Source organism: Scyliorhinus torazame, chromosome 7 (genome assembly GCF_047496885.1).
Source record: "Scyliorhinus torazame isolate Kashiwa2021f chromosome 7, sScyTor2.1, whole genome shotgun sequence".
Classification (NCBI taxonomy): Eukaryota; Metazoa; Chordata; class Chondrichthyes; order Carcharhiniformes; family Scyliorhinidae; genus Scyliorhinus; species Scyliorhinus torazame.
Window position 1 is genome coordinate 178,818,391 of NC_092713.1, and position 21,385 is coordinate 178,839,775.

Below are 21,385 nucleotides of genomic sequence, written 5' to 3' on the forward strand. Positions count from 1 at the left end.
GTGAGAAATGGAATGTTGTTAGGGAGAGTGAGAAATGGAATATGGTGAGAGTGAGAAATGGAGTGTGGTGAGTGAGAGTGAGGCATGGAATGTGGTGAGGGAGAGGGAGAAATGGAGTGTGGTGAGAGTGAGCGAGAAATGGAATGAAGTGAGGGCGAGTGAGGAATGGGGTGAGGTGTGGGAGAGTGAGAAATAGAATGTGGTGTGGGAGAGTGAGAAATGGATAGTGGTGAGGGAGAGTGAGAAATGGAATGTGGTGTGGGAGAGTGAGAAATGGAATGTGGTGAGGGGGAGTGAAATGGAATGTAGTGAGGGAGAGTGAGAAATTTAATGTGGTGAGGGGGAGTGAAATAGAATGTGGTGAGGGAGAGTGAGAAATGGAATGTGGTGAGGGGGAGTGAAATGGAATGTGGTGAGGGAGAGTGTGAAATGGAGTGTGGTGAAGGAGAGTGAGAAATGGAGTGTGGTGTACCAGACTAAAAAACGGAGTGCATTGAGGTTGAGTGGGAAATGGAGTGTGGTGAGGGAGAGGGAGAAATGGAGTGTGGTGAGGGAGAGTGAGAAATGGAGTGTGGTGTGGGAGGGGGAGAAATGGAGTGTGGTGAGGGAGAGTGAGAAATGGAATGTAGCGAGGGAGAGTGAAATGGAATGTGATGAGGGAGAGTGAGAAATGGAATGAGGTGAGGAAGATTGAAATGGAATGAGGTGAGGGTGAGTGGGAAATGTATTCTGGTGAGGCAGAGTACGAAATGGAGTGTGGTGAGGAAGAGTGAGAAATGGAGTGTGGTGAACCAGAGTGAGAAATGGAGTGTGTTGAGGTTGAGTGGCAAATGGAGTGTGGTGAGGGAGAGGGAGAAATGGAATGAGGTGAGGGAGAGTGAAAAGATGTGTGGTGTGGGAGAGTGAGAAATGGAGTGAGGTGAGGGGGAGTGAGAAATGGAGTGAGGTGAGGGGGAGTGAGAAATTGAGTGTGGTGAGGGAGAGTAAAATGGATTGCGGTGAGAGAGAGTGAGAAATTGAGTGTGGTTTGGGAGAGTGAGATATAGAATGTGGTGTGGGAGAGTGAGAAATGGATAGTGGTGAGGGAGAGTGAGAAATGGAATATGGTGAGGGAGAGTGAGAAATGGAGTGTGGTGAGGGAGAGTGAGAAATGGAATGTGGCGAGGGAGATTGAAATGGAATGTGATGAGGGAGAGTGAGAAATGGAATATGCTGAAGGAGAGGGAGAAATGGAGTGTGCTTAGGGAGAGTGAGAAATGGAGTGAGGCGACGGAGACTGAGAAATGGAATGTGGTGAGGGAGAGTGAGGAATGGAATGTTGTGAGGGAGAGTGAGAAATGGATGTGGTGAGGGAGAGTGAGAAATGGAATGTGGTTAGGGAGAGTGAGAAATGGAATATGGTGAGGGAGAGTGAGAAATGGAATGTTGTTAGGGAGAGTGAGAAATGGAATATGGTGAGAGAGAGTGAGAAATGGAGTGTGGTGAGTGAGAGTGAGGCATGGAATGTGGTGAGGGAGAGGGAGAAATGGAGTGTGGTGAGAGTGAGCGAGAAATGGAATGAAGTGAGGGCGAGTGAGGAATGGGGTGAGGTGTGGGAGAGTGAGAAATAGAATGTGGTGTGGGAGAGTGAGAAATGGATAGTGGTGAGGGAGAGTGAGAAATGGAATGTGGTGTGGGAGAGTGAGAAATGGATAGTGGTGAGGGGGAGTGAAATGGAATGTGGTGAGGGAGAGTGAGAAATGGAATGTGGTGAGGGGGAGTGAAATGGAATGTAGTGAGGGAGAGTGAGAAATTTAATGTGGTGAGGGGGAGTGAAATAGAATGTGGTGAGGGAGAGTGAGAAATGGAATGTGGTGAGGGGGAGTGAAATGGAATGTGGTGAGGGAGAGTGTGAAATGGAGTGTGGTGAAGGAGAGTGAGAAATGGAGTGTGGTGTACCAGACTAAAAAACGGAGTGCATTGAGGTTGAGTGGGAAATGGAGTGTGGTGAGGGAGAGGGAGAAATGGAGTGTGGTGAGGGAGAGTGAGAAATGGAGTGTGGTGTGGGAGGGGGAGAAATGGAGTGTGGTGAGGGAGAGTGAGAAATGGAATGTAGCGAGGGAGAGTGAAATGGAATGTGATGAGGGAGAGTGAGAAATGGAATGAGGTGAGGAAGATTGAAATGGAATGAGGTGAGGGTGAGTGGGAAATGTATTCTGGTGAGGCAGAGTACGAAATGGAGTGTGGTGAGGAAGAGTGAGAAATGGAGTGTGGTGAACCAGAGTGAGAAATGGAGTGTGTTGAGGTTGAGTGGGAAATGGAGTGTGGTGAGGGAGAGGGAGAAATGGAATGAGGTGAGGGAGAGTGAAAAGATGTGTGGTGTGGGAGAGTGAGAAATGGAGTGAGGTGAGGGGGAGTGAGAAATGGAGTGAGGTGAGGGGGAGTGAGAAATTGAGTGTGGTGAGGGAGAGTAAAATGGATTGTGGTGAGAGAGAGTGAGAAATTGAGTGTGGTTTGGGAGAGTGAGATATAGAATGTGGTGTGGGAGAGTGAGAAATGGATAGTGGTGAGGGAGAGTGAGAAATGGAATATGGTGAGGGAGAGTGAGAAATGGAGTGTGGTGAGGGAGAGTGAGAAATGGAATGTGGCGAGGGAGATTGAAATGGAATGTGATGAGGGAGAGTGAGAAATGGAATATGCTGAAGGAGAGGGAGAAATGGAGTGTGCTTAGGGAGAGTGAGAAATGGAGTGAGGCGACGGAGACTGAGAAATGGAATGTGGTGAGGGAGAGTGAGGAATGGAATGTTGTGAGGGAGAGTGAGAAATGGATGTGGTGAGGGAGAGTGAGAAATTGAATGTGGTTAGGGAGAGTGAGAAATGGAATATGGTGAGGGAGAGTGAGAAATGGAATGTGGTTAGGGAGAGTGAGAAATGGAATATGGTGAGAGAGAGTGAGAAATGGAGTGTGGTGAGTGAGAGTGAGCAATGGAATGTGGTGAGGGAGAGGGAGAAATGGAGTGTGGTGAGAGTGAGCGAGAAATGGCATGAAGTGAGGGCGAGTGAGGAATGGGGTGAGGTGAGTGAGAGTAAAATGGCTTGTGGTGAGAGAGTGTGAGAAATGGAGTGTGGTGTGGGTGAGTGAGAAATGGAATGTGGTGTGGGAGAGTGAGAAATGGATAGTGGTGAGGGGGAGTGAAATGGAATGTAGTGAGGGAGAGTGAGAAATGGAATGTGGTGAGGGGGAGTGAAATGGAATGTGGTGAGGGAGAGTGAGAAATGGAATGTGGTGAAGGAGAGTGTGAAATGGAATATGCTAAGTGAGAGTGAGAAATGGAGTGTGGTGTGGGAGAGGGAGAAATGGAATGTGGTGAGGGAGAGTGAGAAATGGAGTGTGGTGAGGAAGAGTGAGAAATGGAGTGTGGTGAGGAAGAGTGAGAAATGGAGTGTGGTGAAGGAGAGTGAGAAATGGAGTGTGGTGAACCAGAGTAAGAAACAGAGTGCATTGAGGTTGAGTGGGAAATGGAGTGTGGTGAGGGAGAGGGAGAAATGGAGTGTGGTGAGGGAGAGTGAGAAATGGAGTGTGGTGAAGGAGAGTGAGAAATGGAGTGCGGTGAGGGACAGTGAAATGCAATCTGGCATGGGAGAGTGAGAAATGGAGTGTGGTGAGGGAGAGGGAGAAATGGAGTGTGGTGAGGGAGAGGGAGAAATGGAGTGTGGTGAGGGAGAATGAGAAATGGAGTGCGGTGAGGGACAGTGAAATGCAATCTGGCATGGGAGAGTGAGAAATGGAGTGTGGTGAGGGAAAGTGAGGAATAGAATGTGTTGAGGGAGAGTGAGAAATAGAATGTGGTGAGGGACAGTGGGAGATGGAGTGAGGTGAGGGAGAGTGAGCAATGGAATGTGGAGAGGGAGTGTGGCAAATGGAGTATGGTGAGGGAGAGTGGGAAATGGAATGTGGCGAGGTAGAGTGAAAAACGGAATGAGGTGATGGAGAGTGAGAAATGGATTGTGGTGAGGGAGAGTCGGGAATGGAATGTGGTGAGGGAGTGTGGGAAATGGAATGTGGTGAGTGAGAGTGGGAAATGGAATGTGGTGAGGGAGAGTCGGGAATGGAATGAGGTGAGGGAGAGTGGGAAATGGAATGTGGTGAGTGAGAGTGGGAAATGGAATGTGGTGGGGGAGAGTCGGGAATGGAATGAGGTGAGGGAGAGTGGGAAATGGAATGTGGTGAGTGAGAGTGGGAAATGGAATGTGGTGAGGGAGAGTCGGGAATGGAATGAGGTGAGGGAGAGTGGGAAATGGAATGTGGTGAGTGAGAGTGGGAAATGGAATGTGGTGAGGGAGAGTCGGGATTGGAATGTGGTGAGGGAGAATGAGAAATGGAATGTGGTGAGGGAGAGTGAGAAATGGAGTGTGGTGAGGGAGAGTGAGAAGTGGAATGTGGTGAGGGAGAATGAGAAATGGAATGTGGTGTGGGACAGTGAGATTTGGAATGTGGCGTGGGAGAGTGAAAAATGGAATGGGTGAGGGAGAGTGAGGAATGGAATGAGGTGAGGGAGAGTGAGAAATGGAATGAGGTGAGGAAGATTGAAATGGAATGAGGTGAGGGAGAGTGGGAAATGGAGTACGATGAGGGAGAGGAGGAAATAGACTGTGGTGAGGGAGAGTGAGAAATGGAGTGTGGTGAGGGAGAGTAAAATGGATTGCGGTGAGAGAGAGTGTGAAATGGAGTGTGGTGTGGGAGAGTGAGAAATAGAATGTGGTGTGGGAGAGTGAGAAATGGAATATGCAGAGGGAGAGGGAGAAATGGAGTGTGCTCAGGGAGAGTGAGAAATGGAGTGTGGCGAGGGAGACTGAGAAATGTGGTGTGGTGAGGGAGAGTGAGGAATGGAGTGTGGAGAGGGAGTGAGAGAATGGAATGTGGTGAGGGACAGTGGGAGATGGAGTGAGGTGAGGGAGAGTGAGCAATGGAATGTGGAGAGGGAGTGTGGCAAATGGAGTGTGGTGAGGGAGAGTGAGAAATGGAATGTGGTTAGGGAGTGTGAGAAATGGAATATGGTGAGGGAGAGTGAGAAATGGAGTGTGGTGAGGGAGAGTGAGAAATGGAATGTGGCGAGGGAGAGTGAAATGGAATGTGATGAGGGAGAGTGAGACATGGAATATGCTGAGGGAGAGGGAGAAATGGAGTGTGCTCAGGGAGAGTGAGAAATGGAGTGTGGCGAGGGAGACTGAGAAATGTGGTGTGGTGAGGGAGAGTGAGGAATGGAGTGTGGAGAGGGAGTGAGAGAAATGGAATGTGGTGTGGGAGAGTGAGATTTGGAATGAGGTGAGGGAGAGTGAGGAATGGAATGAGGTGAGGGAGAGTGAGAAATGGAATGAGGTGAGGGAGAGTGAGAAATGGAGTGTGCTGAGGGACAGTGAGAAGTGGAATGTGGTGAGGAAGAATAAGAAATGGAATGTGGTGTGGGAGGGTGAGATTTGGAATGTGGCGTGGGTGAGTGAAAAATGGAATGAGGTGAGGGAGAGTGAGAAATGGAATGAGGTGAGGTAGAGTGAGAAATGAAATGAGGTGAGGAAGATTGAAATGGAATGAGGTGAGGGAGAGAGGGAAATGGAGTGTGGTGAGGGAGAGTGAGAAATGGAGTACGATGAGGGAGAGGGGGAAATCGACTGGTGAGGGAGAGTGAGAAATGGAGTGTGGTGAGGGAGAGTAAAATGGATTGCGGTGAGAGAGAGTGAGAAATGGAGTGTGGTGTGGGAGAGTGAGAAATAGAATGTGGTGTGGGAGAGTGAGAAATGGAATGAAGTGAGGGAGAGTGAGAAATGGAATGAGGTGAGGGAGAGTGAGAAATGGAATGAGGTGAGGAAGATTGAAATGGAATGAGGTGAGGGAGAGTGGGAAATGGAGTGTGGTGAGGGAGAGTGAGAAATGGAGTACGCTGAGGGAGAGGGGGAAATAGACTGTGGTGAGGGAGAGTGAGAAATGGAGTGTGGTGAGAGTGAGCATGTAATGGAATGAAGTGAGGGAGAGTGAGAAATCGAGTGTGGTGAGGGAGAGTAAAATGGATTGCGGTGAGAGAGAGTGAGAAATGGAGTGTGGTGTGGGAGAGTGAGAAATAGAATGTGGTGTGGGAGAGTGAGAAATGGATAGTGGTGAGGGAGTGTGAGAAATGGAATATGGTGAGGGAGAGTGAGAAATGGAGTGTGGTGAGGGAGAGTGAGAAATGGAATGTGGCGAGGGAGAGTGAAATGGAATGTGATGAGGGAGAGTGAGACATGGAATATGCTGAGGGAGAGGGAGAAATGGAGTGTGGCGAGGGAGACTGAGAAATGTGGTGTGGTGAGGGAGAGTGAGGAATGGAGTGTGGAGAGGGAGTGAGAGAAATGGAATGTGGTGTGGGAGAGTGAGATTTGGAATGAGGTGAGGGAGAGTGAGGAATGGAATGAGGTGAGGGAGAGTGAGAAATGGAATGAGGTGAGGGAGAGTGAGAAATGGAGTGTGCTGAGGGACAGTGAGAAGTGGAATGTGGTGAGGAAGAATAAGAAATGGAATGTGGTGTGGGAGGGTGAGATTTGGAATGTGGCGTGGGTGAGTGAAAAATGGAATGAGGTGAGGGAGAGTGAGAAATGGAATGAGGTGAGGGAGAGTGAGAAATGAAATGAGGTGAGGAAGATTGAAATGGAATGAGGTGAGGGAGAGAGGGAAATGGAGTGTGGTGAGGGAGAGTGAGAAATGGAGTACGATGAGGGAGAGGGGGAAATAGACTGGTGAGGGAGAGTGAGAAATGGAGTGTGGTGAGGGAGAGTAAAATGGATTGCGGTGAGAGAGAGTGAGAAATGGAGTGTGGTGTGGGAGAGTGAGAAATAGAATGTGGTGTGGGAGAGTGAGAAATGGAATGAAGTGAGGGAGAGTGAGAAATGGAATGAGGTGAGGGAGAGTGAGAAATGGAATGAGGTGAGGAAGATTGAAATGGAATGAGGTGAGGGAGAGTGGGAAATGGAGTGTGGTGAGGGAGAGTGAGAAATGGAGTACGCTGAGGGAGAGGGGGAAATAGACTGTGGTGAGGGAGAGTGAGAAATGGAGTGTGGTGAGAGTGAGCATGTAATGGAATGAAGTGAGGGAGAGTGAGAAATCGAGTGTGGTGAGGGAGAGTAAAATGGATTGCGGTGAGAGAGAGTGAGAAATGGAGTGTGGTGTGGGAGAGTGAGAAATAGAATGTGGTGTGGGAGAGTGAGAAATGGATAGTGGTGAGGGAGAGTGAGAAATGGAATGTGGTTAGGGAGTGTGAGAAATGGAATATGGTGAGGGAGAGTGAGAAATGGAGTGTGGTGAGGGAGAGTGAGAAATGGAGTGTGGTGAGGGAGAGTGAGAAATGGAATGTGGCGAGGGAGAGTGAAATGGGATGTGATGAGGGAGAGTGAGACATGGAATATGCTGAGGGAGAGGGAGAAATGGAGTGTGCTCAGGGAGAGTGAGAAATGGAGTGTGGCGAGGGAGACTGAGAAATGTGGTGTGGTGAGGGAGAGTGAGGAATGGAGTGTGGAGAGGGAGTGAGAGAAATGGAATGTGGTGTGGGAGAGTGAGATTTGGAATGAGGTGAGGGAGAGTGAGGAATGGAATGAGGTGAGGGAGAGTGAGAAATGGAATGAGGTGAGGGAGAGTGAGAAATGGAGTGTGCTGAGGGACAGTGAGAAGTGGAATGTGGTGAGGGAGAATAAGAAATGGAATGTGGTGTGGGAGGGTGAGATTTGGAATGTGGCGTGGGTGAGTGAAAAATGGAATGAGGTGAGGGAGAGTGAGAAATGGAATGAGGTGAGGGAGAGTGAGAAATGAAATGAGGTGAGGAAGATTGAAATGGAATGAGGTGAGGGAGAGAGGGAAATGGAGTGTGGTGAGGGAGAGTGAGAAATGGAGTACGATGAGGGAGAGGGGGAAATAGACTGTGGTGAGGGAGAGTGAGAAATGGAGTGTGGTGAGGGAGAGTAAAATGGATTGCGGTGAGAGAGAGTGAGAAATGGAGTGTGGTGTGGGAGAGTGAGAAATAGAATGTGGTGTGGGAGAGTGAGAAATGGAATGAAGTGAGGGAGAGTGAGAAATGGAATGAGGTGAGGGAGAGTGAGAAATGGAATGAGGTGAGGAAGATTGAAATGGAATGAGGTGAGGGAGAGTGGGAAATGGAGTGTGGTGAGGGAGAGTGAGAAATGGAGTACGCTGAGGGAGAGGGGGAAATAGACTGTGGTGAGGGAGAGTGAGAAATGGAGTGTGGTGAGAGTGAGCATGTAATGGAATGAAGTGAGGGAGAGTGAGAAATCGAGTGTGGTGAGGGAGAGTAAAATGGATTGCGGTGAGAGAGAGTGAGAAATGGAGTGTGGTGAGGGAGAGTGAGAAATGGAATGTGGTTAGGGAGTGTGAGAAATGGAATATGGTGAGGGAGAGTGAGAAATGGAGTGTGGTGAGGGAGAGTGAGAAATGGAGTGTGGTGAGGGAGAGTGAGAAATAGAATGTGGTGTGGGAGAGTGAGAAATGGAATGAAGTGAGGGAGAGTGAGAAATGGAATGAGGTGAGGGAGAGTGAGAAATGGAATGAGGTGAGGAAGATTGAAATGGAATGAGGTGAGGGAGAGTGGGAAATGGAGTGTGGTTAGGGAGTGTGAGAAATGGAATATGGTGAGGGAGAGTGAGAAATGGAGTGTGGTGAGGGAGAGTGAGAAATGGAGTGTGGTGAGGGAGAGTGAGAAATAGAATGTGGTGTGGGAGAGTGAGAAATGGAATGAAGTGAGGGAGAGTGAGAAATGGAATGAGGTGAGGGAGAGTGAGAAATGGAATGAGGTGAGGAAGATTGAAATGGAATGAGGTGAGGGAGAGTGGGAAATGGAGTGTGGTGAGGGAGAGTGAGAAATGGAGTACGCTGAGGGAGAGGGGGAAATAGACTGTGGTGAGGGAGAGTGAGAAATGGAGTGTGGTGAGAGTGAGCATGTAATGGAATGAAGTGAGGGAGAGTGAGAAATCGAGTGTGGTGAGGGAGAGTAAAATGGATTGCGGTGAGAGAGAGTGAGAAATGGAGTGTGGTGTGGGAGAGTGAGAAATAGAATGTGGTGTGGGAGAGTGAGAAATGGATAGTGGTGAGGGAGAGTGAGAAATGGAATGTGGTTAGGGAGTGTGAGAAATGGAATATGGTGAGGGAGAGTGAGAAATGGAGTGTGGTGAGGGAGAGTGAGAAATGGAGTGTGGTGAGGGAGAGTGAGAAATAGAATGTGGTGTGGGAGAGTGAGAAATGGAATGAAGTGAGGGAGAGTGAGAAATGGAATGAGGTGAGGGAGAGTGAGAAATGGAATGAGGTGAGGAAGATTGAAATGGAATGAGGTGAGGGAGAGTGGGAAATGGAGTGTGGTGAGGGAGAGTGAGAAATGGAATGTGGCGAGGGAGAGTGAAATGGAGTGTGATGAGGGAGAGTGAGAAATGGAATATGCTGAGGGAGAGGGAGAAATGGAGTGTGCTCAGGGTGAGTGAGAAATGGAATGAGGTGAGGAAGATTGAAATGGAATGGGTGAGTGGGAAATGGAGTCTGGTGAGGCAGAGTACGAAATGGAGTGTGGTGAGGAAGAATGAGAAATGGAGTGTGGTGAAGAAGAGTGAGAAATGGAGTGTGTTGAGGTTGAGTGGGAAATGGAGTGTGGTGAGGGAGAGTGAGAAATGGAGTGTGGTGAGGGAGAGTGAGAAATGGAGTGTGGTGAGGGAGAGTAAAATGGATTGCGGTGAGAGAGAGTGAGAAATTGAGTCTGGTGTGGGAGAGTGAGAAATGGAATGAGGTGAGGGAGAGTGAAAAGATGTGTGGTGTGGGAGAGTGAGAAAAGGAGTGTGGTGAGGAAGAGTGAGAAATGGAGTGAGGTGAGGGGGAGTGAGAAATGGAGTGTGGTGAGGGAGAGTAACATGGATTGCGGTGAGAGAGCGTGAGAAATTGAGTGTGGTGTGGGAGAGTGAGAAATAGAATGTGGTGTGGGAGAGTGAGAAATGGATAGTGGTGAGGGAGAGTGAGAAATGGAATATGGTGAGGGAGAGTGAGAAATGGAGTGTGGTGAGGGAGAGTGAGAAATGAAATATGCTGAGGGAGAGGGAGTAATGGAGTGTGCTCAGGGAGACTGAGAAATGGAGTGAGGCGAGGGAGACTGATAAATGGAATGTGGTGAGGGAGAGTGAGGAATGGAATGTTGTGAGGGAGAGTGAGAAATGGATGTGGTGAGGGAGAGTGAGAAATGGAATGTGATTGGGGAGAGTGAGAAATGGAATATGGTGAGGGAGAGTGAGAAATGGAATGTTGTTAGGGAGAGTGAGAAATGGAATATGGTGAGAGAGAGTGAGAAATGGAGTGTGGTGAGTGAGAGTGAGGCATGGAATGTGGTGAGGGAGAGGGAGAAATGGAGTGTGGTGAGAGTGAGCGAGAAATGGAATGAAGTGAGGGCGAGTGAGGAATGGGGTGAGGTGTGGGAGAGTGAGAAATAGAATGTGGTGTGGGAGAGTGAGAAATGGATAGTGGTGAGGGAGTGTGAGAAATGGAATGTGGTGTGGGAGAGTGAGAAATGGATAGTGGTGAGGGGGAGTGAAATGGAATGTGGTGAGGGAGAGTGAGAAATGGAATGTGGTGAGGGGGAGTGAAATGGAATGTAGTGAGGGAGAGTGAGAAATTTAATGTGGTGAGGGGGAGGGAAATAGAATGTGGTGAGGGAGAGTGAGAAATGGAATGTGGTGAGGGGGAGTGAAATGGAATGTGGTGAGGGAGAGTGTGAAATGGAGTGTGGTGAAGGAGAGTGAGAAATGGAGTGTGGTGTACCAGACTAAAAAACGGAGTGCATTGAGGTTGAGTGGGAAATGGAGTGTGGTGAGGGAGAGGGAGAAATGGAGTGTGGTGAGGGAGAGTGAGAAATGGAGTGTGGTGTGGGAGGGGGAGAAATGGAGTGTGGTGAGGGAGAGTGAGAAATGGAATGTAGCGAGGGAGAGTGAAATGGAATGTGATGAGGGAGAGTGAGAAATGGAATATGCTGAGGGAGAGGGAGAAACGGAGTGTGCTCAGGGAGAGTGAGAAATGGAATGAGGTGAGGAAGATTGAAATGGAATGAGGTGAGGGTGAGTGGGAAATGGATTCTGGTGAGGCAGAGTACGAAATGGAGTGTGGTGAGGAAGAGTGAGAAATGGAGTGTGGTGAACCAGAGTGAGAAATGGAGTGTGTTGAGGTTGAGTGGGAAATGGAGTGTGGTGAGGGAGAGGGAGAAATGGAATGAGGTGAGGGAGAGTGAAAAGATGTGTGGTGTGGGAGAGTGAGAAATGGAGTGAGGTGAGGAGGAGTGAGAAATGGAGTGAGGTGAGGGGGAGTGATAAATTGAGTGTGGTGAGGGAGAGTAAAATGGATTGCGGTGAGAGAGAGTGAGAAATTGAGTGTGGTGTGGGAGAGTGAGATATAGAATGTGGTGTGGGAGAGTGAGAAATGGATAGTGGTGAGGGAGAGTGAGAAATGGAATATGGTGAGGGAGAGTGAGAAATGGAGTGTGGTGAGGGAGAGTGAGAAATGGAATGTGGCGAGGGAGATTGAAATGGAATGTGATGAGGGAGAGTGAGAAATGGAATATGCTGAGGGAGAGGGAGAAATGGAGTGTGCTTAGGGAGAGTGAGAAATGGAGTGAGGCGACGGAGACTGAGAAATGGAATGTGGTGAGGGAGAGTGAGGAATGGAATGTTGTGAGGGAGAGGGAGAAATGGATGTGGTGAGGGAGAGTGAGAAATTGAATGTGGTTAGGGAGAGTGAGAAATGGAATATGGTGAGGGAGAGTGAGAAATGGAATGTGGTTAGGGAGAGTGAGAAATGGAATATGATGAGGGAGAGTGAGAAATGGAATGTGGTTAGGGAGAGTGAGAAATGGAATATGGTGAGAGAGAGTGAGAAATGGAGTGTGGTGAGTGAGAGTGAGCAATGGAATGTGGTGAGGGAGAGGGAGAAATGGAGTGTGGTGAGAGTGAGCGAGAAATGGCATGAAGTGAGGGCGAGTGAGGAATGGGGTGAGGTGAGTGAGAGTAAAATGGCTTGTGGTGAGAGAGTGTGAGAAATGGAGTGTGGTGTGGGTGAGTGAGAAATGGAATGTGGTGTGGGAGAGCGAGAAATGGATAGTGGTGAGGGGGAGTGAAATGGAATGTAGTGAGGGAGAGTGAGAAATGGAATGTGGTGAGGGGGAGTGTGAAATGGAATGTGGTGAGGGAGAGTGAGAAATAGAGTGTGGTGATGAAAAGTGAGAAATGGAGTGTGGTGAGGAAGAGTGAGAAATGGAGTGTGGTGAAGGAGAGTGAGAAATGGAGTGTGGTGAACCAGAGTAAGAAACGGAGTGCATTGAGGTTGAGTGGGAAATGGAGTGTGGTGAGTGAGAGGGAGAAATGGAGTGTGGTGAGGAAGAGTGAGAAATGGAGTGTGGTGAAGGAGAGTGAGAAATGGAGTGTGGTGTACCAGAGTAAGAAACGGAGTGCATTGAGGTTGAGTGGGAAATGGAGTGTGGTGAGGGAGAGGGAGAAATGGAGTGTGGTGAGGGAGAGTGAGAAATGGAGTGTGGTGAAGGAGAGTGAGAAATGGAGTGCGGTGAGGGACAGTGAAATGCAATCTGGCATGGGAGAGTGAGAAATGGAGTGTGGTGAGGGAGAGGGAGAAATGGAGTGTGGTGAGGGAGAGTGAGAAATGGAGTGCGGTGAGGGACAGTGAAATGCAATCTGGCATGGGAGAGTGAGAAATGGAGTGTGTTGAGGGAAAGTGAGGAATAGAATGTGTTGAGGGAGAGTGAGAAATAGAATGTGGTGAGGGACAGTGGGAGATGGAGTGAGGTGAGGGAGAGTGAGCAATGGAATGTGGAGAGGGAGTGTGGCAAATGGAGTATGGTGAGGGAGAGTGGGAAATGGAATGTGGCGAGGTAGAGTGAAAAACGGAATGAGGTGATGGAGAGTGAGAAATGGATTGTGGTGAGTGAGAGTGGGAAATGGAATGTGGTGAGGGAGAGTCGGGAATGGAATGAGGTGAGGGAGAGTGGGAAATGGAATGTGGTGAGTGAGAGTGGGAAATGGAATGTGGTGAGGGAGAGTCGGGAATGGAATGAGGTGAGGGAGAGTGGGAAATGGAATGTGGTGAGTGAGAGTGGGAAATGGAATGTGGTGAGGGAGAGTCGGGAATGGAATGAGGTGAGGGAGAGTGGGAAATGGAATGTGGTGAGGGAGAGTGGGAAATGGAATGTGGTGAGGGAGAGTCGGGATTGGAATGTGGTGAGGGAGAATGAGAAATGGAATGTGGTGAGGGAGAGTGAGAAATGGAGTGTGGTGAGGGAGAGTGAGAAGTGGAATGTGGTGAGGGAGAATGAGAAATGGAATGTGGTGTGGGACAGTGAGATTTGGAATGTGGCGTGGGAGAGTGAAAAATGGAATGGGTGAGGGAGAGTGAGGAATGGAATGAGGTGAGGGAGAGTGAGAAATGGAATGAGGTGAGGAAGATTGAAATGGAATGAGGTGAGGGAGAGTGGGAAATGGAGTACGATGAGGGAGAGGAGGAAATAGACTGTGGTGAGGGAGAGTGAGAAATGGAATGTGGCGAGGGAGAGTGAAATGGAATGTGATGAGGGAGAGTGAGACATGGAATATGCTGAGGGAGAGGGAGAAATGGAGTGTGCTCAGGGAGAGTGAGAAATGGAGTGTGGCGAGGGAGACTGAGAAATGTGGTGTGGTGAGGGAGAGGGAGAAATGGAGTGTGGAGAGGGAGTGAGAGAAATGGAATGTGGTGTGGGAGAGTGAGATTTGGAATGTGGCGTGGGAGAGTGAAAAATGGAATGAGGTGAGGGAGAGTGAGAAATGTGGTGTGGTGAGGGAGAGTGAGAAGTGGAATGTGGTGAGGGAGAATGAGAAATGGAATGTGGTGTGGGAGGGTGAGATTTGGAATGTGGCGTGGGAGAGTGAAAAATGGAATGAGGTGAGGGAGAGTGAGGAATGGAATGAGGTGAGGGAGAGTGAGAAATGAAATGAGGTGAGGAAGATTGAAATGGAATGAGGTGAGGGAGAGAGGGAAATGGAGTGTGGTGAGGGAGAGTAAAATGGATTGCGGTGAGAGAGAGTGAGAAATGGAGTGTGGTGTGGGAGAGTGAGAAATAGAATGTGGTGTGGGAGAGTGAGAAATGGATAGTGGTGAGGGAGAGTGAGAAATGGAATGTGGTTAGGGAGTGTGAGAAATGGAATATGGTGAGGGAGCGTGAGAAATGGAATGTGGTTAGGGAGAGTGAGAAATGGAATGTGGCGAGGGAGAGTGAAATGGAATGTGATGAGGGAGAGTGAGAAATGGAGTGTGGTGTGGGAGAGTGAGAAATAGAATGTGGTGTGGGAGAGTGAGAAATGGATAGTGGTGAGGGAGAGTGAGAAATGGAATGTGGTTAGGGAGTGTGAGAAATGGAATATGGTGAGGGAGCGTGAGAAATGGAATGTGGTTAGGGAGAGTGAGAAATGGAATGTGGCGAGGGAGAGTGAAATGGAATGTGATGAGGGAGAGTGAGAAATGGAGTGTGGTGTGGGAGAGTGAGAAATAGAATGTGGTGTGGGAGAGTGAGAAGTGGAATGTGGTGAGGGAGAATGAGAAATGGAGTGTGGTGTGGGAGGGTGAGATTTGGAATGTGGCGTGGGAGAGTGAAAAATGGAATGAGGTGAGGGAGAGTGAGGAATGGAATGATGTGAGGAAGAGTGAGAAATGGAATGAGGTGAGGAAGATTGAAATGGAATGAGGTGAGGGAGAGTGGGAAATGGAGTACGATGAGGGAGAGGGGGAAATAGACTGTGGTGAGGGAGAGTGAGAAATGGAGTGTGGTGAGGGAGAGTGAGAAATGGAATGAGGTGAGGGAGAGTGAGAAATGGAGTGTGGTGAGTGAGAGTGGGAAATGGAGTGTGGTGAGTGAGAGTGAGAAATGGAGTGTGGTGAGGGAGAGTGAGAAATGGAATGAGGTGAGGGAGAGTGAGAAACGGAGTGTGGTGAAGAGTGCTGTCTTTGTGCTTCTGGTATGAACTTTAGTCAGATTCTAAGAATCAGCTGTGGAAGTGATCTCAGACCAGATGGGGGGTCGCCATTCACACACCTCTGGCAATGCAGCATGCATAACCAATTCAAAAGAAATGTCCGTTTGGAAGTTCTGTGCAAGTTTACAGGCATTTTGCTGTGGAAAATAGTTGTGAGGGAATCTCTTCAGGGTTATATACCACTTGGACAGACAGCATGCACAAATGGAAGGGAGGTCCTGGCAGAACTTCTCGTTCAAAGTGTCCCAATAAAATCTCTCAATCTGGGAGTTCCATTTTCTCAATCCGAACGGCTACATCACATTTTCAAAAAGTTGCAAAGATCTCATGATATTTTCATCCTAAACAGAGGAAGAGACAGAGTTACAGATGAACAATGTTTCATCAACAAACGCATAGCAGGAAGGGACCAGCCACATCACCAGCCAATAATATCGATTGGTGCAGAACTAAGGCTCACACACCTGCAGACGGACCAAGTCCAACACAGTCTTGTCACCTGGAGTGGTAATTTGGCCAGCATTGCGATTCTAATTGTTAATAGCAACAGAGATCCTGCCCAATGCCCCTTCCCCACCACCTCTGCCCCCATTTATCCCCTCGCACATTCCCACTTGACCTCCAATCCCCCTGCTCCCCATTCTCCCACCTGCACCACTCCACCCCATTCCCTCTCCATCCCATTCCTCCCGCCCCCATTCCTCCTCCACCTCCCAAGCCCATTCCCATCCCCCCTTTCCTCTCAATCCCATTCCCCCGCCCCCCACTCCTCCTCGACCTCCCACACCCATTCTCACTCCTCCCCCATTCCCTCTCCATATCCATTTCCATTTCCCCTCTGCTCCATTCCTCCTCTGCTCCACTCCCCCGCTGCTCCAATCCCCCTCCTCTGCTCCATTCCCCCTCTGCTCCATACACCCTCCTCTGCTCCAGTCCCCCTCTGCTCCATTCCTCCTCTGCTCCATGTTCCCTCTGCTCCATTTCCCCTCTGCTCCTTTCCCCCTTGCTCCATTCCCCTCCCTCTTTGCTCCATTCCCCCCCCATCTGCTCCATTCCCCTCCTCCTTTGCTCCATTCCCCCCCCCTCTGCTCTATTCCCCCTCTGCTCCATTCCCCCTCTGCTCCATTCCCCCTCTGCTCCATTCCCCCTCCTCTGCTCCAGTCTCCCTCTGCTCTTTCCCCCTCTCTGCACCATTACCCCTATGCTCCATTCCCCTTCTGCTCCATTCCCCCTCTGCTCCATTAACCCCCTCTGCTCCATTCCACCTGTGCTCCATTCTCCCTGTGCACCACTTCCCCTTGCTCCATTCCCCCTCTGCTCCAGTCCCCCTCTGCTCCACTCCCCCTCTGCCCCACTCCCCCTCTGCCCCACTCCCCCTCTGCCCCACTCCCCCTCTGCCCCACTCCCCCTCTGCCCCACTCCCACTCTGCCCCACTCCCCCTCTGCCCCACTCCCCCTCTGCCCCCCTTCCACTCTGCCCCCTCCCCCTCTGCCCCCTCCCCCTCTGCACCCCTCCCCCTCTGCCCCCCTCCCCCCTCTGCCACCCTCCCCCTATGCCCCCTCCCCTCTGCCCCCTCCCCCCTCCCCCTCTGCCCCCCTCCCCCTCTGCCCCCCGCCCCCTCTGCCCCCCTCCCCCTCTGCCCCCCTCCCCCTCTGCCCCCTCCCCCTCTGCCCCCCTCCCCCTCTGCCCCCCTCCCCCTCTGCCCCCCTCCCCCTGTGCCCCCCTCCTCCCCTCCCCTCCCCCTCTGCTCCCCTCCCCCTCTGCTCCCCTCCCCTCTGCTCACCTCCCCCTCTGCTCCCCTCCCCCTCTGCTCCCCTCCCCCTCTGGACCCCTCCCCCTCTGCTCCCCTCCTCCTCTGCTCCACTCCCCCTCTGCTCCCCTCCCCCTCTGCTCCCCTCCCCCTCTGCTCCATACACCCTTCTCTGCTCCAGTCCCCCCCTGCTCCATTCCCCCTCTCCTCCACTCCCCCTTTGCTCCATTGCTCCTCTGCTCCATTTCCCCTTCTGCTCCTTTCCCCATCTGCTCCATTCCCTCACCTCTGCTCCATTCCCCCATCTCTGCTCCATTCTCCCTCTGCTCCTTTCCCCCCTCTGCTTCATTCCCCCTCTGCTTCATTCCCCCTCTGCATCATTCCCCCTCTGCTGCTTTCCACCTCTGCTCCATTCCCCCTTTGCTCCATTCCCCCTCTGCTCCATTCCTACTCTGCTCCATTCCTACTCTGCTCCATTCCCCCTCTGCTCCATTCCCCCTCTGCTCCACTCCCCCTCTGCTCCATTCACCCACTGCTCCATTCCACCTCCTCTGCTCCATTCCCCCTCCTCTGCCCCATTCCCCCTCCTCTGCCCCATTCCCTTTCCTCTGCTCCACTCCCCCTCTGCTCCATTCCCCCTCTGCTCCATTCCCCCTATGCTCCATACCCCCTCGTCTGCTCCATTCCCCCTCTGCTCCACTTCCCCTCTGCTCCATTCCCACTCCTCTGCCCCATTCCCCCTCTGCTCCAATCCCCCTGTGCTCCATTCCCCCCGTGCTCCATTCCCCCCGTGCTCCATTTCCCCCGTGCTCCATTCCGCCTCTGCTCCATTCCCCCTCTGCTCCACCCCCTCTGCTCCATTCCCCCTCTGCTCCATTCCCCCTCTGCTCCAATCCACATCTGCTCCATTCCGCCTCGGCTCCATTCCCCCTCGGCTCGATTCCCCCTCGGCTGCATTCCCCCTCGGCTCCATTCCCCCGCCTCTGCTACATTCCCCCTCTGCTCCATTCCCCCTCCTCTGCCCCATTCCCCCTGCTCTGCCCCATTCCCCCTCCTCTGCCCCATTCCCCCTCCTCTGCCCCATTCCCCCTCCTCTGCCCCATTCTCCCTCTGCTCCAATTACCCTCTGCTCCATTGCCGCGCTGCTCCATTCCCTCTCTGCTCCATTCCCCCTCCTCTGCTCCAAACCCCCTCTGCACCATTCCCCCTCTGCTCTATTCCCCCTCTGCTCCTGTCCCCCTCCTCTGCTCCAGTCTCCCTCTGCTCCTTCCCCCCCCCCCTCGGCACTATTACCCCCCCCCGCTCCACTCCCCCCCTGCTCCACTCCCCCCCTGCTCCACTCCCCCCCTGCACCACTCCCCCCTGCTCCACTCCCCCCTGCTCCACTCCCCCCCTGCTCCACTCCCCCTCTGCACCATTCCCCCTCTGCTCCACTCCCCCTCTACTCCATTCCTACTCTGCTCCATTCCCCCTCTGCTCCTTTCCCCCTCTGCTCCATTCCTCCTCCTCTGCTTTATTCCCCCTCCTCTGCTCCATTCTCCCTCTGCCCCATTCCCCCTCTGCCCCATTCCCCCTCTGCCACACTCCCCCTCTGCTCCACTCCCCCTCTGCTCCACTCCCCCTCTACTCCACTACCCCTCTGCTCGACTTCCCCTCTGCTCCATTCTCCCCTCTGATCCATTCCTACTCTGCTCCATTTCCCCTCTGCTCCATTCCCCCTCTGCTCCATTCCCGCTCGGCTCCTTCCCCCCTCGGCTCCATTCCCCCTCGACCCATTCCCCCTCTGCTCCATTCTCCCTCTGCTCCATTCCCCCTCTGCACCATTCCCTCTCTGCTCTATTCCCCCTCTGCTCCAGGCCCCCTCCTCTGCTCCAGTCTCCCTCTGCTCCTTCCCCCCCCCCTCGGCACCATTACCCCCCCCCCCTCTGCACCATTCCCCCTCTGCTCCACTCCCCCTCTGCTCCATTCCCCCTCTGCTCCATTTCCCCTCTGCTCCTTTCCCCCTCTGCTCCAACCCCCCCCCCCCCGCTACATTCCCCCTCTGCTCCATTCCCCCTCTGCTCCATTTCCCCTCTGCTCCATTCCCCCTCCTCTGCTCCAAACCCCCTCTGCTCCATTCGCCCTCGGCTCCATTCTCCCTGTGCACCACTTCCCCTATGCTCCAATACACCTCTGCTCCATTCCCCCTCTGCCCCATTCCCCTCTGCTCCATTCTCCCTCTGCTCCATTCTCCCTCTGCTCCATTCCCCCTCCTCTGCCCCATTGCCACTCCTCTGCCCCATTCCGCCTCTGCTCCATTCCCCGTGCTTCATTCCCCCTCTGCTCCATTCCCCCTCTGCTCCATTCCCCCTCTGGTCCATTCCCCCTCTGGTCCATTCCCCCTCTGATCCATTCCCCCTCTGATCCATTCCCCCTCTGATCCATTCCCCCTCTACTCCATTCTCCCTCTGCTCCATTCTCCCTCTGCTCCAATCCACCTGTGCTCCACTTCCCCTCTGCTCCATTCCCGCTCTGCACCATTCCCCCACGGCTCCATTCCCCCTCCTCTGCTCCAATCTCTCTCTGCTCCATTCCCCCTCTGCTCCATTCCCACCCTGCTCCATTCTCCCTCCTCTGCCCCATTCCCCCTCCTCTGCCCCATTCCCCCTCCTCTGCCTCATTCCCCCTCCTCTGCTCCATTCCCCCTCCTTTGCTCCATTCCCCCTCTGCTCCATTCCTACTCTGCTCCATTCCGGCATTGCTCCATTCCCCCTCTGCTCCATTCCCCCTCTGCTCCATTCCCCCTCTGCTCCATTCTCCCTCTGCTCCTTTCCCTCCCTCTGCACCATTACCCCGCCTCTGCACCATTACCCGTGTGCCCCATTTCCCCTCTGCTCCATTCCCCCTCGGCTCCATTCCCCCTCCTCTGCTCCATTCCCCTCTGCTCCATTTCCCCTCTGCTCCATTTCCCCTCTGCTCCATTCCCCATCGGCTCCATTCCCCCTCCTCTGCTCCATTCTCCCTCTGCTCCAATCCACCTCTGCTCTATTCCCCCTCTACTCCAGTCTCCCTCTGCTCCATTCCCCCTCTGCTCCATTCCCCCTCTGCTCCAATCCACCTGTGCTCCACTTCCCCTCTGCTCCAATCCACCTCTGCTCCATTCCCCCTCTGCTCCATTCTCCCTCTGCTCCATTCCCCCTCCTCTGCCCCATTCCCACTCCACTGCCCCATTCCCCCTGTGCTCCATTCCCCCTGTGCTCCATTCCCCCCGTGCTCCATTCCCCCGGTGCTCCATTCCCCCTCTGCTTCATTCCTCCTCTGCTCCATTCCCCCTCTGCTCCATTCCCCCTCTGATCCATTCCCCCTCTGATCCATTCCCCCTCTGATCCATTCCCCCTCTGCCCCACTTCCCCTCTGCTCCAATCCACATCTGCTCCATTCCCCCTCGGCTCCATTCCCCATCGGCTCCATTCCCCCTCGGCTCCATTCCCCCGCCTCTGCTCCATTCCCCCTCCTCTGCCCCATTCCCCCTCCTCTGCCCCATTCTCCCTATGCTCCAATCACCCTCTGCTCCATTCCCCCTCCTCTGCTCCAATCCCCCCCCTCTGCACCATTCCCCCTCTGCTCTATTCCCCCTCTGCTCTATTCCCCCTCTGCTCCTGTCCCCCTCCTCTGCTCCAGTCTCCCTCTGCTCCTTGCCCCTCCTCGGTACCATTACCCCCCCTGCTCCACTCCCCCCCTGCTCCACTCCCCCCCGCTCCACACCCCCCCCTGCTCCACTCCCCCCCCTGCTCCACTCACCCCCTGCTCCACTCACCCCCTGCTCCACTCCCCCCCTGCTCCACTCCCCCCCTGCTCCACTCCCCCCCTGCTCCACTCCCCCCCTGCTCCACTCCCCCCTGCTCCACCCCCCCTGCTCCGCTCACCCCGTGCTCCACTCCCCCCCCCCTGCTGCACTCCAGCCCGCTCCACTCCCCCCCTGCTCTACTCCCCCCCTGCTCCACTCCCCCTCTGCTCCACTCCCTCATTGCTCCATTCTCCCCTCTACTCCATTCCCCCTCTGCTCCAATCCACCTCTGCTCCATTCCCCCTCTGCTCCATTTCCCCTCTGCTCCATTCCTCCTCTGCTCCACTCCCCCTCGGCTCCATTCCCCCTCCTTTGCTCCATTCCCCCTCTGCTTCATTCTCCCTCTGCTCCATTCTCCCTCTGCCCCAATCCCCCTCTGCACCATTCCCTCTCTGCTCCATTCCCCCTTCTGCTCCATTCCACCTCCTCTGCTCCAATCCCCCTCTGCACCATTCCCCCTCTGCTCTATTCCCCCTCTGCTCCAGTCCCCCTCCTCTGCTCCAATCTCCCTCTACTCCTTTCCCCCCTCTGCACTATTAACCCACCCCTCGGCACCATTACCCCGATGCTCCATTACCCCTCTGCTCCATTCCCCCTCCTCGGCTCCAGTCTCCCTCTGCTCCTTCCCCCCCCACTCGGCACCATTTCCCCCCCTCTGCACCATTCCCCCTCTGCTCCACTCCCCCACTACTCCATTCCTACTCTGCTCCATTTCCCCTCTGCTCCTTTCCCCCTCCTCTGCTCCATTCCCCCTCTG

At 52.9% G+C, this 21,385-nt stretch overlaps 1 protein-coding gene across 2 annotated transcripts in view; it reads right to left on the minus strand.

Moving 5' to 3' along the window:
- LOC140426730 (A-type potassium channel modulatory protein KCNIP1-like) overlaps positions 1 to 21,385 on the minus strand; it is a 948,039-nt gene that overhangs the window by 72,123 nt on the left and 854,531 nt on the right. Inside the window, exon 8 of one of the 2 annotated variants that reach the window (XM_072511851.1) lies at positions 14,749 to 15,392. The exons of the other annotated variant lie outside the window; for it this stretch is intronic. Within the exon in view, the coding sequence (XP_072367952.1) occupies positions 15,345 to 15,392 (48 nt within the window). The 3' untranslated portion in view covers positions 14,749 to 15,344. Of the gene's footprint in view, positions 1 to 14,748; positions 15,393 to 21,385 lie in introns of those variants that run through there. 2 annotated transcript variants of the gene reach the window in all.